Source organism: Canis lupus, chromosome 5 (genome assembly GCF_011100685.1).
Source record: "Canis lupus familiaris isolate Mischka breed German Shepherd chromosome 5, alternate assembly UU_Cfam_GSD_1.0, whole genome shotgun sequence".
Classification (NCBI taxonomy): Eukaryota; Metazoa; Chordata; class Mammalia; order Carnivora; family Canidae; genus Canis; species Canis lupus.
The window spans coordinates 68,882,969-68,898,625 of NC_049226.1; the positions used below are offsets into that span (position 1 = coordinate 68,882,969).

The 15,657-nt window shown below is 50.9% G+C and overlaps 1 protein-coding gene across 1 annotated transcript; it reads right to left on the reverse strand.

Annotated features, from left to right (window-relative positions):
• Positions 1-356: 356 nt before the first annotated feature.
• MLYCD (malonyl-CoA decarboxylase) lies at positions 357-15,269 on the reverse strand. The gene is made up of 5 exons (XM_038538172.1): positions 14,724-15,269; positions 8,501-8,613; positions 7,243-7,399; positions 3,532-3,681; positions 357-1,448 (listed from the first exon to the last, which is right to left on the reverse strand). The coding sequence occupies exons 1-5, from the start codon at positions 15,267-15,269 to the stop codon at positions 915-917; spliced, it is 1,500 nt and encodes a 499-aa protein (XP_038394100.1). The 3' UTR covers positions 357-914.
• Between the last annotated feature and the right edge of the window lie 388 nt (positions 15,270-15,657).

Below are 15,657 nucleotides of genomic sequence, written 5' to 3' on the forward strand. Positions count from 1 at the left end.
CGATGGCCAGTGGACCCGTCTGCAGGAGTGATAACAGTGAGCCCAAGCACACACCCTCCACTCCTCCTATAAGCCCAGGCACCACCCCTGCCTGCTTCTATTCACAGAGAACCCAGACCCGCCTGGGGCAGGCTGAGGACCCCTGGGGACCAACGACACAGCTGGTGTTTCAGAGCTCATTACAGCTCCTGAGGTCTTGGCTCTCAGAGGTGGCCACTACACTGTCTTAAATAACTGTATGTTTATGTTTAATGCTGCACAGAATGAGCTTGTTTGATACTATTAGGTTCATTATGAACCTGCATCACCAAAGTTGTAAAGTCTACAATCCCATTCAAGCCCCAAGCACCACCACCTTGTGTACTCAACGATTTAATTTAGTAAACCCTGTGCACCATGAACATTTTCATATATTCAGGATCTCCAAAATTTGAGGCAATGTAGCACAGCCCTCTGTCCCTTTGTAGTGAGTAGAGAGAAATGGCTAAGACAACCGTGGCTGGATTATGTTCTAAGCTTGAAGGAAAATCTGTTCTCACCCGGGCCATATGCCCGGGGCCTTGTGAAGCTGGCCAGTCCACCCTGGGACGACAGCCAGCAGAGGCTCTAGAGCTTTCTGAGGATGGAGGTGCCAGAGCACCACCTCTGGCAGGGGCCTGGGCCCCTCTTCTGGGGAGAACACAGCATCCTCGCCCAGTCTGCATCCACCTGTGCTACTATCATCTGGCATCAGATACCGCACCTGTGTTCTTGAGACTGAAGGCAGGGCACAGCCTCCCAGTGTGACCTTGCTGTGGGCAAAAGAACTCACGCCAACCCTCCTTTACTATAAAAAGCTCCTTTTCATATGTAACCCTCCCTGACCCATCCATAAAGTTCTCCTCTGAGTCGGGGACGTCTGCTTTGGGATGGGTTTAAAGTTTGCTGTTCTTCTGAAACTGGGCCACAAGGCTGAGGACCTGCTCGGAAGCTTTGATGTTCTTTGAGCAGAGGTAGCTGGTGCTGTTTGTGGCCGTCTCTGCTGGGTAGTACCGGTAGTTGACCATCAGGCCGCAGGAGCCAGTGATGCCCTTGAGGCTCACATCGGCCATCCAGTTGATGCGCCAGATCACAGCCCCATTCTGCAGGTGGAAGTTTGCCACAGGGTTCAGGGCGAAGCCCCGGTGCTTTTCTCCAAATAAGTACCACGCACAGAGCCTCATCAAAGGGGCCTGGAGTGCCCTGACCAGCTTTTCAGACTTGATCCACTCGCTGCTGCTGAGAAGGACCTTGAGGGTCTCATTAATGGGACCGCCTGTGATCTCAGAGATTTCTTTACATTCGGCATCTGTAAATAGTTCACTCCTCCCGTGTTCCTTTCCTTGTGAGCTCAGGAGTCCGAGAAGCCACTTGGTGAATCCAGGTATAGGAGACAGGCTTGAAAATGTCCCAAGATGAGGAAACTCTTTCTGTAAGGCACGGTTGGTTGGGAAGGGAAAGTGGAGAAAACACACACAGGATTCAGCAGGTATGTCACTGAAACAGAAACGCCCCTCCATTTATCATTTAGGCATCATTAAGCGCTGCATGCTGCTGTATAGTTTCCAACATGGCATTTGCTGTGCATTAATTTTCTCCTTTCAGGGAACATTTATTAAGAACCTGACATATGCTAGGCCCTGGAGGTATCCCGAGTCCCCAGGGTGAGCCTTTACGACAGCTTCTCCATCTGAGTCATCTATCACAGTGGCAAGTCAGGAGCTGGGCCCGAAATGAGCAGTAGGGGCTGCTGTGATGTGAGGCCCGGTATGCAGTCTTCTGACCACAGCTTTTGCCTGTCTGGTGCACCATGCCCCTCCCAGGATTTCTCTGTGGCCAGAGCCTGGTTCGGCACTTGGCACCAAGCACCCAGTGACTGTCGTGAACGAATACTTGCTTGCCTGCTCTACCACAATGCATGGGGATGGTGGGCTAGAAGGAGGGGCACCGGGTGTTTCTCCGTATCAGGCAGTACATCAGGCGACACGGTTCATGGTTAAATGACAGATCTCAAGAATCATTTCATAAAAACCCAGGATTTTCTGATTAAAAATGTAATGTATGCTCACTACAGAAGAACTTTTTTTAACTTATGATGGAAGCAAAAAAACCAAAACAAAACAAAACAAAAAACCCCACAAAAAACCCCCATAAAAACCCTACCATCCTCCAGGACTCTGAGATACCTACCCCCCAGGTCTGATAAAGTGTAACTCCTCTGCTCTTTCTCTAGGCAGTGTTTTCCTGGCGTGAGACATTTATTTTATGTCTCTGCTTTATGAACCTGGATCATGAGCATTTTCTCATTTGTCATTCAAAATTCAAAAATGTAACTGTAACAACAGAACAGTATTAAAAGATAAGACTATACCATGATTTTCCTAATTATGCTGTTTTCAATGGGCATATCGGGCAGCTCTCCTGTCTGCCTTTATGAACTGTGATGCACACACTCGTGCAGGAGAATGACAGGGCTTTCTTTGGTGTTCTCCCTGGTGACTTCCCAGCTCACAGCCGAGCACAGGACCCGTGACCCCTCCTCCCTCACCCCAGGATGGCTACTGGGTGGAGTGGCCAACTCTGCTCGACTCACAAGTCAAATCTGTGGGTGAATACCCAGATCCCTGGATACTGCTCTTCTGATGGCCTTTCTCCCCCTAATATACCCCCTGCTCCATTTATCAACAGCGTCAAAAAGAAGGAAATAAGAAACTTATATTAATTAGATGTGGCTTCTATCGCCTCTGGGGAAAAGGTGGCAAGAGAGTGATTCTAAATGAAGCTCATATCCATCTGAATCCTGAGTTCTCAGATTTAAGATTGATTATGAATTTAATACAAAGCACGTCAGTATTTTAATTCCATTCTGCCATTCTCCATGGAAGGGCTGCTGCCGTGGGTATCGTGCTGAAATCACCCAAAGCAGAGAGCACCACTCTCAGAGCCAATTATTAGCAATCTAATTATTTTACCTAATAATTAGATTTTGCTCACTGTAGCTCACTCAAGCCCCTTATGAGATCATTTCAGAAAGCTAGACCCGGAGTAAACATGAACATCTCTTGTAGGATGGTGAAAGGTTTTTCCCAGGGCAACAGAGGGAAGGTATTAAAAAAAAACACAACAAAAAAAGCCAGTGTGTTTACCTTCAAGCTGCCTGGTCTAACCTTGACCATACCTCACGGCTGACAAGGAAGTTGAGCGGTGTGGGGGCCAGTGAGGCACAGCCAGAGGGACCACAGAGTGTGCCATCCACACTGGGGGGTGGGGGGTGAAGGGGCTGGTGGTAATGAAGGCGGGTAAGCACATACAAGATGAGACAGGCCCCGGCTACACAGGGTGAGTTCCCTGGAAGGGCTGATGTCCTCAGAAGATATCTTTCTCAGGACTGCCTCATCCTCCCGAGTTGTCTCCGGGCACCTGGGACATGCCAAGAGGCAATCTGGCTCTTTCCCACCCCTCCCAGCCCCCTCTAGACCCTCTCTCATCCCACAGCCCCTGTGCCATGCCCACCTGCAGCTCCTTGAGCACTCGCTTGACCAGGACAGTGCCCAGCTCCACACCTTGCAGTCCAGGCTGTGTCAGGCTGATGGAGTAGAAGATGGCCGCAGAGATCTTACTCCTGTCCTCCGTCTCCGAGGGAGGACACTCCTTCACTATGGCCTAGAAAACACCACAGTGGTGATGGCAGGGCCTGGGTCCCTGGGCGGGAGCCTGGAGACCAAGGACCAGGCTCTGGAGATGGAAGGCCTGTTCCAATTTGCAATCTCTCTGGAGGCAGCAACTGCATAGCCTCCCCAGGGCTGTTTGCTCACCCTGTATCGTTTAGGTCACTTTGAACTTCTGGAAAAACAAGGAGTGTCTCCTCTGTCTTTTCCAGGCCTTTGTGATGAATCTCCTCCCCTATGGTACCCAGATCTAACCCCGGGCACCCAAACCTAGCCCTAGCAGGTACGCCTCTACTTCCCGGGGCTGCCCTGCACAGGCCTGCAGCTTCTAGCCCCTAGTTATTTCTGTTCCTTTGCCCAGCTCTAGATTTTTAGATTTTTCAGTAGGTCATACATGCTCCTATATAGTTTTTCTCTTAGAAAATTCATCTTTCTGTGTACCTTTTTGATTTTGTGCTACAACCTTGTTTTTCCTTAGGGAAAACACACATCCACACATCCACACATGTGCACCGCCACTCCTCCCCCTCCCCACCCCAGCTATCTAGGAAAGACTCTTCGTCGGGGCTGATCTCATTAGCTGTGAGTTCTGAATGCAGAGATTTCTGGACCTTACCATCTGAAGGTTGCCTGACCACAGGGCAGGTGGTTACCTTTGGTCTTCTTTAATGCAGGTACACCAGCTTGCTTCTCCAGAATACATCTAAGCTACTCTAACTTGCACCAGCTACATATGACTCTTGCAGTAGGGGGTTTGGCCCAGAGCCTGTGATGAGGCCTCAGAGACTTTCTGAAATTGTGTCTGGAATAAGGGATCCCGGTCACGTCCCCCAGGGAGAAAGACCTCCAGCTTTCATCCCCTTCAGATGCTCAGAGGGTCTTTCCTGGGACTCCCTTTTTTTTAAAGATATTTATTTATTTATTTATTTATTTATTTATTTATTTATTTATTTATTTATTTATTTATTTATTCATTCATTCATTCATTTATTCATTCATTCATTCATTCATTCATTCATTCATTTATTTATTTGAGAGAGAGAGAGAGAGAGAGAAAGCACAAACAGAGGGAGCAGCAGGCAGAGGGAGAGGGAGAAGCCTGATGTGGGACTTGATCCCATGACCCTGAGATCGCTACCTAAGCACCCCTTTCCTGTGACTCCTTAAAAATTAAGAACTGCTGCCATAAGAAAGTGGGGTGGTAGGGCAGCCCGGGTGGCTCAGCAGTTTAGCGTCGCCTTCAGTCTAGGGTCTGATCCTGGAGACCCAGGATCTAGTCCCGTGTAGGGCTCCCTGCATGAAGCCTGCTTCTCCCTCTGCCTGTGTCTCTGCCTCTCTCTCTCTCTCTGTGTCTCATAAATAAATAAAATCAAAGAAAGAAAGAAAGAAAGAAAGAAAGAAAGAAAGAAAGAAAGAAAGAAAGAAAAGAAAAGAAAAGAAAAGAAAAGAAAGAAAAGAAAAGAAAAGAAAGAAAAGAAAGGTGGATGGTGACCCAGAGGGAGGGGCACCCCTGGGGCTGTGCCATGCCCTCTCCTAGGGCTGGGCTCTGATGGAGGGCTGGGTCAGGGCGCATCTTGAGCCTGGTTTTCACCTTGTGGGTCTTTACCTTTGTCATTCCAGAACTTTGTAGGTTATCTTGTGTTCCCTATTCAAAAAGCTCTCTTAAATCTTTTTTAAAAGTATTCAAAATGCAGATGAATCTTTCTTTTGTTTTATAAGGGAGATGTGTACAATGGCAAGGAGATAAGAAGTAAACACTTAAGGAAGAAATCACAAGTTACCTCATAACCTAATGCCAAGTCCTGCTGTTAACCTTGGGGTGAACACTTCCAGTCTGTCTCATTGGCTATAGGTATGTTAACACTAACACACGTGCGTGTGCATACACATGCCTGCACATGACCCCCTCCCCCATATGCCCAATCTCCCACACAGAAGGTGCTGCTCTGAGGGCTAGGTTGGAATCCTGTTTCCTCCTCACTGGTTCTGGGACTGGGGGAAAACCCCTAAGCCTCAGTCTTCTCGCACATAAACAAGGACAGTAATACCGGGAATGATGCCTAACTTACATGGTGCTGCAAGCAGGGACACAGGGGACACATTTCAGGGGCTGATGGGCACCAAGCAAATGTTCACTCGAGATATATATAAGGAAGAGTGCACTACACATGCTAGTCTGGGATCTGAATTTTACTCCAAAGTGAAAGTGAGTCAAGGCTGGCTTCCTGCATCAAAACTGTAGAACAAAATCAACATTTAAATGCATGCATGGAGCTCCAGGGTGTGAGGATGTACCAGATGCACATGCCTTCGTTTCTTCCCTGCATCCTCTGTAGCAGGTGGTCCGGCCATCATTTCTAGCCTTTTGAAATAGTACACAATGCTGTGCTGAACAAGCGCCTGGACTCCTGGGTCAGAGCATCTCCCAGGGACAACCCCTCAGAGCGGAAATCATAGGTTAGAAAGAAGGCTCATTCTCCACTTTCATAGATGCTGCCACCTGCCCTGAGCATTTGAAGGGGGTGAAAGCTGGAGATCATTCTCTCCTAGGGGACACACCTGGGCTCCCCCATTCCAGACTCAATTTTAGAAAGCTCGTGGACTCCCAGGCCTCCAGTGTGTGAGGGCCGGCTCCCTCAGACATGAAACCTGTCAGGGAACTCCTCCCTGGTGGTCAGGAACACCTGCCCCTTGGCCTTGCTTGATTTCTCTGCCCTCTGCTACTAGGAAACGCTGCCTGTGAGCCCATCCTGGATCTGTTCTCATCTTTCCAGCTTCCTAATCAGCCATTCCTAACGCAAAGCCCCAGCCCACTGTGTCCCATGAGCCCGAAGCGACTCGGGTGTCTGTTTCCCTCACCTGCCTTTCCCTTCCTCGCGGTCTGTCCCCGTCCCTAGCACCCCTGCACTGGTTCTTCTTCTGCAGCCTGCCCTCCCCGTGCTGTACTCTGCATCCTCTGGAAGGATGTAGACTTTCTCACCAACTCCATAGCAGGCCGGGCCTGTTCTCTCCACAGTCTGCTGCCTGGGGAAGAGCCCTGAGCCTGCAGAAGGCTGACTGCACAGTCTTAAACCTGCCCACAGGGCAGCCCTGGTGGCTCAGTGGTTTAGCGCCGCCTTCAGTCCAGGGACTGATCCTGGAGACCCAGATCGAGTCCCGTGTTGGGCTCCTGCATGGAGCCTGCTTCTCCCTCTGCCTGTGTCTCTGCCTCTCTCTCTCTCTCTCTGTGTCTCTCATGAATAAATAAATAAAATCTTAAAAAAAAAAAAAACAAAACCTGCCCACAGGCACTTAACGAAGCTCAGATGCGGAAGTGAGTACCCTCTCTTCCTTAGCTACATCTCTGTTCAAAGTCACTTCCTGCAGGGGAACACCATCCTTCTCCTGAAACCGTCCCTCTACAAGGCGCCTACCCTCCGTAGCTACAGAGCTCTAGCCAATTCAAAACATAAATGCCTCATGCAATGTACTCTGTAAAGGGGGATCCTGCCACGTTTTAGAAAGATGTGAGGGGCTCTGTACGATGCTTGGCTGTACAGTGACCACCTGCTGGTACCTGGATGTTGTTGGAGATGTCACCGGTCAATGCCACGTGCAGCACAATCAAGGGTTCCTCGGGGGTTGTGCAGTGAGAAAAGAAGTAACATCTTCTGTACGGCCCAACGCGGCGCTTCATGTCCATCCAATTTTTCACAGGATGCACAGCCTCCGACCTGAATTAGAAAAAAGGAAGATGGTTGGACAAGTCACGAGTCAAATATCCACTGCTGGTTCCTATTCATATGACTCACTAAAGTCAAATCCTTCAAGTGCATCTTCAATGGACTCTTGAGGAGAATTCAAAGAAAATCATTTTAATATGAAACAGCAATGACTTAGAGGAACTCCAACTAATGACCATTTTACAGATTGTCCTCTTATTTTTAACACCTTAAGACTAGTTTGCAGGGCCCTTGGGAAGCAGTTGTGCAGATTTTATTGTATGTTTAAAAAAGATTTTTATCTATTCATTTATTTGAGTGAGAGAAAGAGGAGGGTGAGAATCTCAAGCAGACTAACCACTGAGCGTGGAGTCTGACACAGGGCTCAATCTCATGACCCTGAGATCTTGACCTGAGCAGAAACCAAGAGTCAGACACTCAAACGACTGAGCCACCCAGGTGCCCATACAGCAGATTTTAATGCAAAAAACTAGCTGCATGCTTCATGGGTGAACATCTTGGCTTTTATTCCTCTGAGTCTCCGTGGTGTGGGGGTCAGTGCTGCCAGTGTGCATCCTGGTCCCACTTGTCTAGCAACCTCCCCCAACCGCTGTATTGTTTTCAACACGTGAAATGGCAGTCTCTGGAATTTGTCATGCTTCAAAGTGCAACCTTTTGTAAGCCTTCTTTTCCTTAAGATGGCATGGAGTGTGAAGATCCTGAGATGGAAAGAGCTTCTCCTGTCTGAGGACCATGTGATATGGCAGCCTGGGCTTTCCTGTGTCTCAGGCATGCTGGCATCATGCACCATACAGCCCGTTCAGGGATTTAGCCAAGGGAGAAGTTTTCACAACTAGGGGAGATACTAGTGCACATACTCAGTCCAGTGAAGTCCTGCAGCTCCGATGATGGGGCCTCGTGATGGAAAACTTGAGGACACAAGTGGGACCTCAGATGTAGGCCTGTGGGCAGAATGGTTGGTGCCCATCTGTGATCTCGACATCACCTGCTAGGACAGCCACATCTGTGAATACCGCTTGGAACCAAATGCACGTGTGGATGGAGACTGGCTTTCAGCTAACATTTAGGAAAAGTGAAAGCCTTAATACTTACTCACTGATTTTCTGCAGCACCTCACAAGGCGAGTGCCAGGTGACCCGTTCTAGGCTTAGGAAGCCCGAAGAGAACCACTCTGAGAGCATAGCCTTCAGCACTCCATTCATCTCCTGAAAGGGAGAACATAAAGTGCTGGCTTCCAGGGACAAGAGAGCAAGCCCACCTCTGCCTTGTCACCAGCTGCGCACTGGGTAAAGCAGCGAAGTAGGACACAAAAGCAGCCTGCGGGGTGATTCCCCAAATGGCTTCTCTGCAGGACCTATCAGAGCAGGGGTGTGACATCCAGCTCTCTGTGGCCTGAGTAGGTAAGAGACCTCAAAGGGAGCACTCAATTTCAGCTGAGCTGCCCCAATCAAATGGTATGTTCTGATGCATTCACCGTAGTGAACACGACTGAAAACGTGAAGTTGACAGAGCAAAGGATGGTGCGCCATGAAGGGCAGCATGGGGCTCCAGTCCTCACCCTCTCAGGAACACTCTGGGGTGTGCTGAAACATCATCCCTTGTTCCCCAAGAGAAACCAGTGCTGGATCCAGGTGCTACAGTTGTCAACTCTTAAGATACGCATTTTCACATCTGAACATCTCTGAAGTCGAGATGCATTTTTTTTTTTATGTGACAGTGGGTCACCGTTTCCTTGGGAGTGGTTTTCCCTACTTTAGTAGAACATAAGTAAAATAGTGTGTCTGGCAATCAGTGCATTTGGATTTGATGAAATTATCCTAATTTTACTTCACTTATTTGTACCCGATCTACTTCTAGGAATAACATGAGCCAACTTCACCTTTCAAACAAGAATGGCAGCAGGTGCACAGAGAGAGGAGAGGATGCAGGGGCAGACCAGGCTCAGGGTGGTGTCCATGACACACTGAATATGGAACAGCATGGGCTCCCTGCCAGCCAGAGCGAGAGGATCCCTGGGGCAGCAGACACAGCCTGTAGTTCCTCAATAGCTGCCTTCCTTTCTTCCAAATGCACAGAAGCCTTATGCTTTCGGTAGGCACATGGTTGTCCAGGTTCAAGATCACACTGCAGCTACGAGCAGTCAGAAGACTGACTTCCCACCAATCAGATACAAGCAGAAGTGTCCTGGAGCAGCTCCTGGGAATCTTAAAAAATGGCAGGAGTATACTTTGCCCATCTTTTCTTTGTTGCTCCCCATGGTTAGGACTGGATTAGCCAAGTTCTGTGTCGGGAATGCTGGCAACTCTGCCACATTTATAAGAGGAGAATATGAGAAGTGCCTAGTTTCAGTATCAATTCAGGGTTAAGGATGAAAGAAATGGTTTGGCAAGTGAGAGCTCTCTCTCCAAGGTCTCTTCGTTCTATTTTGGGCTACTGACGGCTGTGAAATGTGACCCTGCCACATGAGATCTGGGAATGTAGGTGAAAGGGCACAAGTCCCCAAGCTCGGTGCTCACTTGGCACAGCTGTTCCGGCTGGAGGGCAGCACCGCGTGCAGCAAGGCTGCAGGATCACAGGCGACAGGAGGGGACGAAACCGCCTCTGTTTTATGCTCATCAGTTCAGCCATTGATCCAAGGCACACACACAACTGCTGGGAATGCCAGTCTGTGTGGGCTTGGTTTTCTGGACCTGCCAACTGTGGTTATCTTGGAGGACACTGTGCAGAAGGCCAGCCAACCTCCCCTTTTGGCAGAGAAAAAGCTGTCTCCCTCCCCCTCTTCTGAAGTTTTTGGCTATCGAGATCTTGTGTTTGGAATGTGCAAATTAGTGGTCATTGCTCAGAAGCCCTGAGCTGGGACAGGGAACTAGAAGCACCGGACAGGGTCCTGGTGGCACAGCTAAAACATTCTATGTACAGTTTCAGCTGGTAGAAGCTGTTGTCCCCTCCGGGGGGTGGGGTGCGGCATCCTTGCCTAACTACAGATGAGGTCCTTTCCCATATAGCTGAGCACACAACTTAGTAGAACCAACAAGGCCACTATGTTCACTGAAAAACAGGGCAAGCCACCAAAAGAGGTTGTATGAGAAAGGGTCCAATGTGCCCAGACCTCACAACAGTGGGGACGCTGGCCAGTCTGCTGTGCGTTTAACCCCCTCTCTCCTGCCCCCCATGCTTCTGTCAAGACCTACACACCTTTCATCTCACTGGAATTTCTATGTCCAAACTGCCATCAAGAAACCCATTTTCTTAATGACAACTTTCCTCTGGGGCCCACAAGCCACTGAACAGTGCTCGGACCTCCTAGAACGGGAACTCGAGTCATCTTCAAGGGGGATTTTTATCTCTAAGAAATATAACTCTTCAATCCCAATTGACTTCTGGAGGAAAACAGCTTCTAAACCACACAGCCCTCATAACCCCTACTTCTAGTAATCACAACCAGGGACAGTGACAAACTGTACCCTCATCTGTGATTTTGAGCTATGCTGCACAAGTAACCCCATGAGTGCTTCTTAGAAGAGAAGCAGGCTGACCTTGAACATGCCTCACTACACAGCCGACAGGCCCACGGGTGAACAGATCTATTATCACCTCAAATCACGCCTCTACTCAGTGGGTGGCAAAGGTGGTCCTGAGACCCGGCCCCTTCCATCTCCACACAGTGCTCCCTCAATACCTGCTGTCCTGGTGAAAGACACCTAATTGGCTTCCTTTTTGGCCTCAAACTTGTCAGGTACTCTAAAAATGCCACTGCACCCTACAGGTTTCAGTAAACAAGAGCCTGCCGTGGGCACGCAATGGACCAAGTGTATTCCAGGATGGATGCTCAGGGCCAAGCCCACAGCAGCCCTCATGCAAACTGGTGGGTGTCCACGTGATTTCATCCAGCAAGTTCAGAGGTCAGCAGGTGTGAGAGAGTAGTACAGCTGGGACCGGGTGCCGTGTGGACACAGTGAGAGCTGCTGAGATCTGGGGTGACAGCAGAGCAAGCTCCCTACTCCCCAGCATCATAGGGCACCACAAGGACCCTGAGCCATTTGGGACTCCTGCTCTAAAGCTTCATGTGCCAAACTTACAGCAGTTTCTAACACTGAATTCCTCAGAGCAAAAAATTCTGTGTTGCCCCCTTTAGCTTCTATGCAAAATCCAGAATGAGGTAGAAGAAATGGAATCAAAGTGGATTGCACGCATTGATTCTGGTGACAAATTACCAAATTGGATCCCAGTGACAATTGCTATGGATTAAAAAAACCCTATTCTCTGAACGATTTAAACTACAGGGATTAAAAAAAATGTTATGTGGCTATGGAGAGCAAGGGAGAAGGGAATCGATGGATTTAGCACTAACAGTTATATGCACTAGACTGGAGGACAGGATGTCAAGGTAGAGAAATGGGAGAGGTTGACTGAGCCAACTGGAAAAGGCTTCTTGTACCGGGTGTGTCCAGATCAGATGTGGAGGCAAAGGTCTGGCTACTGTTACTCCTCCTCTGCAAGAAAGGCCATTATTCCACCTGACTTTTTGCCTCTGGGTACACAATGTTTCGTGTGTGGACTGCTTTGGTTAAAAAAAAAAAAAAAACACCTGAGGGCCTGGCATTGATGGCAGCCCAGGATCTCCCCAGAGCAAGCCCCTCTGGCCCCCAAATCAAGTCTTTCTGTTACAGCTTTCAGCTGCTCTGCTCCTTCTTGCCTGCATGACAGCCAAGTTTTCCTGCATGGGGAAGAGCAAGGGGATGGACATTTGGTAGTGTCTGACACACTGGGAGGATTTAGAACTGGATGGGTCCTTAGACGTTGCTGGGGCCAACTGCTGAAATCTACCACGGGCTGTCCAGACATCTGACGCAGCGTCTCTACTGTGCAGACATTTTCCAAGCCCTCTGGGCTCCCCTCCGGGCTCAGAACTCTTGAGTGCAGCAGTCAGATGTCAAGTCAAACGGGACCAGTAAGTGTGCTCTGTCCTGTGGCAGGGAACCCCAGGCCTCTCATCTCAGGTGCCATTCAACATTTGGCTATGCAAGACCTTTAAAACAAGGCTCCTAGTTTTCAAGGAGCTGATCATCTAGCTGGAGTTTAGGGGATGTGTGGGGAGGAATAATACATTTCAAATGCTAAATTCTGACGTTAAGGTATAAAATCCAAGAGAGTAATAATAATAATGAACACACAAATAACAACACGGGCTACGAAGCTAAAAACTGGATGATGCCACTTTGAACTGGATTGTTGGAAAAGCTGAGTGATGAGCAGCTCCTACTCTTAAGTGTCTCCCAGGCAAGAAACATGCAGTAATGTGGGGTTGGGAACTTTCCATCAAAGAGCCAGCTTGACTGGAGTGAAGAACTGTAAAGCTGGAATGGTAAAGCTGGAAATGTCCAGGGTGGTTTGCTGTGCATCAGAAATGCCAAAGGAAAAACATTAAATGCTGATCCTTCTGGCCATGGCAGGATTGACGATTCAGCAACAAGGAAGACTGACCAGTGGCTCCAGAGAAAGAGGAGTGCTGATATTACTGGTAAGCCGGAAGCTTGTAAGTTTACTCTTGTGAAAAGTAAATACGTTCACAACTAGAGAACATTAAACTCCCCATTTGGTAAAACTATGTAAAACAAAGCCATTCATTAACTGGGTTGTTTGATCTTGCCTTTGGTTTTGCAGAATCAGGCAAATACTAAGAAAACTAAATCCCTTTTAGATCCAGTAAAGTCACCGGCTCCGAGAATCCACGTGTATCGACCAAGTACACAACTCTGGAGTCAAGACTGGGTTTGCGTTCCAGCTGGGCACTCTAGACACTGCACATGACCTTGATGATCTTTAATCACCTCATCTGTACAACAGGTCCCTATGGCTTGCTGAAAATGAGATGAGCCAAGTGTGTGAAAAGCACTTGCCAGCCACCAAGCCTGCTCTTAACTCTTCCCATACTAAGCTACGATGGAAACTCCTGACCAGGTGACCTTAATGCTAGGAGCATGCCTGGTATAAGATAAACACCCAATAGCTGAGTGTTGTATGGAAGGATGAATAGAAGGGTGGATGATTTTTATTCTGGGACAAGGGACATTCTACCTAATTCTCCAGGCTTCCATGCAATTAGAATCAAGTTTCAGAAGGACTACCACCTGTTAAGTAAATAACCCATGTGCTTGGATCAAAGACTAAACCCAAGAGGATGGGGATGCAAGCAGAGTGGAGAACATGAAGCCTCGGCCATTCAGACTGGGCGGGAGTCAGAAACGTGATCGATTCAGACCGTGGCCCCGGATTAACATTTAGTGTCATAAAGGAATCAGCCGTCATGAGTAAATCAATCGCAGCACTGTTATCACTGAGCTTAACTCCATTCTTAACCATCCCCAGTATTTGTGCATCTAAGGCCAGACAGTCAAGAAAGAGGAAGTCTCTTCCAAACACCATAACTCACATGATGTGGTTATAAAAGCATAGTGCAAACCTCAGACTGAGCTGGGAGTAGATGACTGGAGACATACCTATTTGCTGGGAGTCCTTGGTCAAGTCTCCGAACCTCAGCATGTTTCCTTAACCGGCCTAAGAGTGAGGCGGCGAACATAAAAATGATCATGCCAGCGTTCCAGCTTTTGAATGAATTATGACACAACCGTTCAACTGCTCAGTTTTTTAAAAGCCGACTGCAGCTATAAAGGTTCTGAATGCCAGAAGCTTCCTGAAAGATTTACGTCATTTTGTTGTTGTTTGTTGTTCACTAAAAGGGGCAGGCTAGGGGGTCCCTTCGGATTTGATACCGAAGGTAGAGGAGGACTGTATTCAACTGCCCTCAATCTTTCAAGTCGTCATCATTTCAATCCTCAAGTATCTGTTGGCACCTAACGTGAGCTCTCCGAGCTAAGCGTCTGATTGCTCAGGGACCCAACCTGGGATCATCACATTTCAGGGCCGCGCTCCGGAAGGTGCGATGGAGACCAGAGACCTCATCTCTGTGCGCTCCGCGCGGCTCCTCAAGACAACGCGCTAACGCAGAGCGGGTGCGCAGCGAACTTTGTGCCGACAGCGTCAGGGGTTTCGGAGCGCTACGGGATACTCAGTTCGCTGCTCATTCAAGTAGGCCGCACGGACGGAACTCGGCTAAAAGGATAAAAAGGGGGGCCTTCGTGGAGCGCACTCAACCCGGAGGCGGCGCGGACGGCGCGTTAGAGTAGGCGGTGCCAGGAGTCGCTAGGGAGCCCTCCGGGGCGAGCCCGGGGCCGGGCGAGGGTTCGGGGGCGCGGGGCGCGGGGGCAGGCGGGGCCGGGGGGGGGGGGCGGCGGGGCCCCGGGCGGGGCCTTACCCGGACGTGCGGGCCCTCCAGCAGCTTGAGCGCCTGCGCCTCGAGCAGGTCGGCCCGCAGCCGCACCAGGAAGCGCACGCCGCCGTCCAGCTTGCTGATGTGGTGGAAGAGGCCGCGGTAGCGCGGCACGAGCGCGTAGCGCAGCCGGTCCTCCGCCTGCAGCAGCACGGCCGCCTCCCGCGGCTGCTCGCGCAGCTGGAGCACGCCGGCGCTCTGCTCGGCCACCTGGCCGTGGTCCACGCCGAAGCCGCGCGCCAGGCGGCTCAGCAGGTCGGCGCGCTCGGCCGCCTCGGCCAGGCCGCCGTAGAAGCTCACGAAGTCCGCGCACTGGCCCTCGGCCGGCGCCGGCGTCTTCTCGCGCAGCTCGTAGGCCGGCGTGGCGGGCACGGCGCGGCGCAGCAGCTCGTCCATGGCCCGCTCCGGGGCGCCCGCCGCCGCCGCCGCCGCCCCGCTCGACACCCGGGGTCCGGCCGGCCGCGGCGGCCGCGGGGGCAGCTGCAGCGGGAAGAGGCGCCGCGCCGTCAGCGTCGGCCCCAGGCCTCGCATGGCGCCGCTCGACAGCTGCCTCCGGGGGAGGGCGCCGGCGCCCGCGCCGCGGGGCTTCCGGCTTCCGACTTCCGGCGCGCGGCGCCGCCCCTCATTGGTCGAGGCCGACGGGGCGGGCGGAGCGGCGGCCAATCGGAGGGCAGGGCGGGGGCGGGGCGGAGCCCGGCGCGAGGCCCAGTGCGACCAAAGGTCCCCGCCCCCCCGCGGAGCTGCGGGCGTGTAGGGTGCCGGGGCCGCGCGGAGTCACCGCCCCCGGAGTCGCCGCCCGCGCCGCTGTGCTCCTGCCCCGCCGCCCCCGCACCGCCACCGCACGGTGCCTCCGACTCACCTGGGGGACCCCTGTAGGAACGCGCTACGCCTGCAGACTCCTGGCCCATCGCGTCTGGGG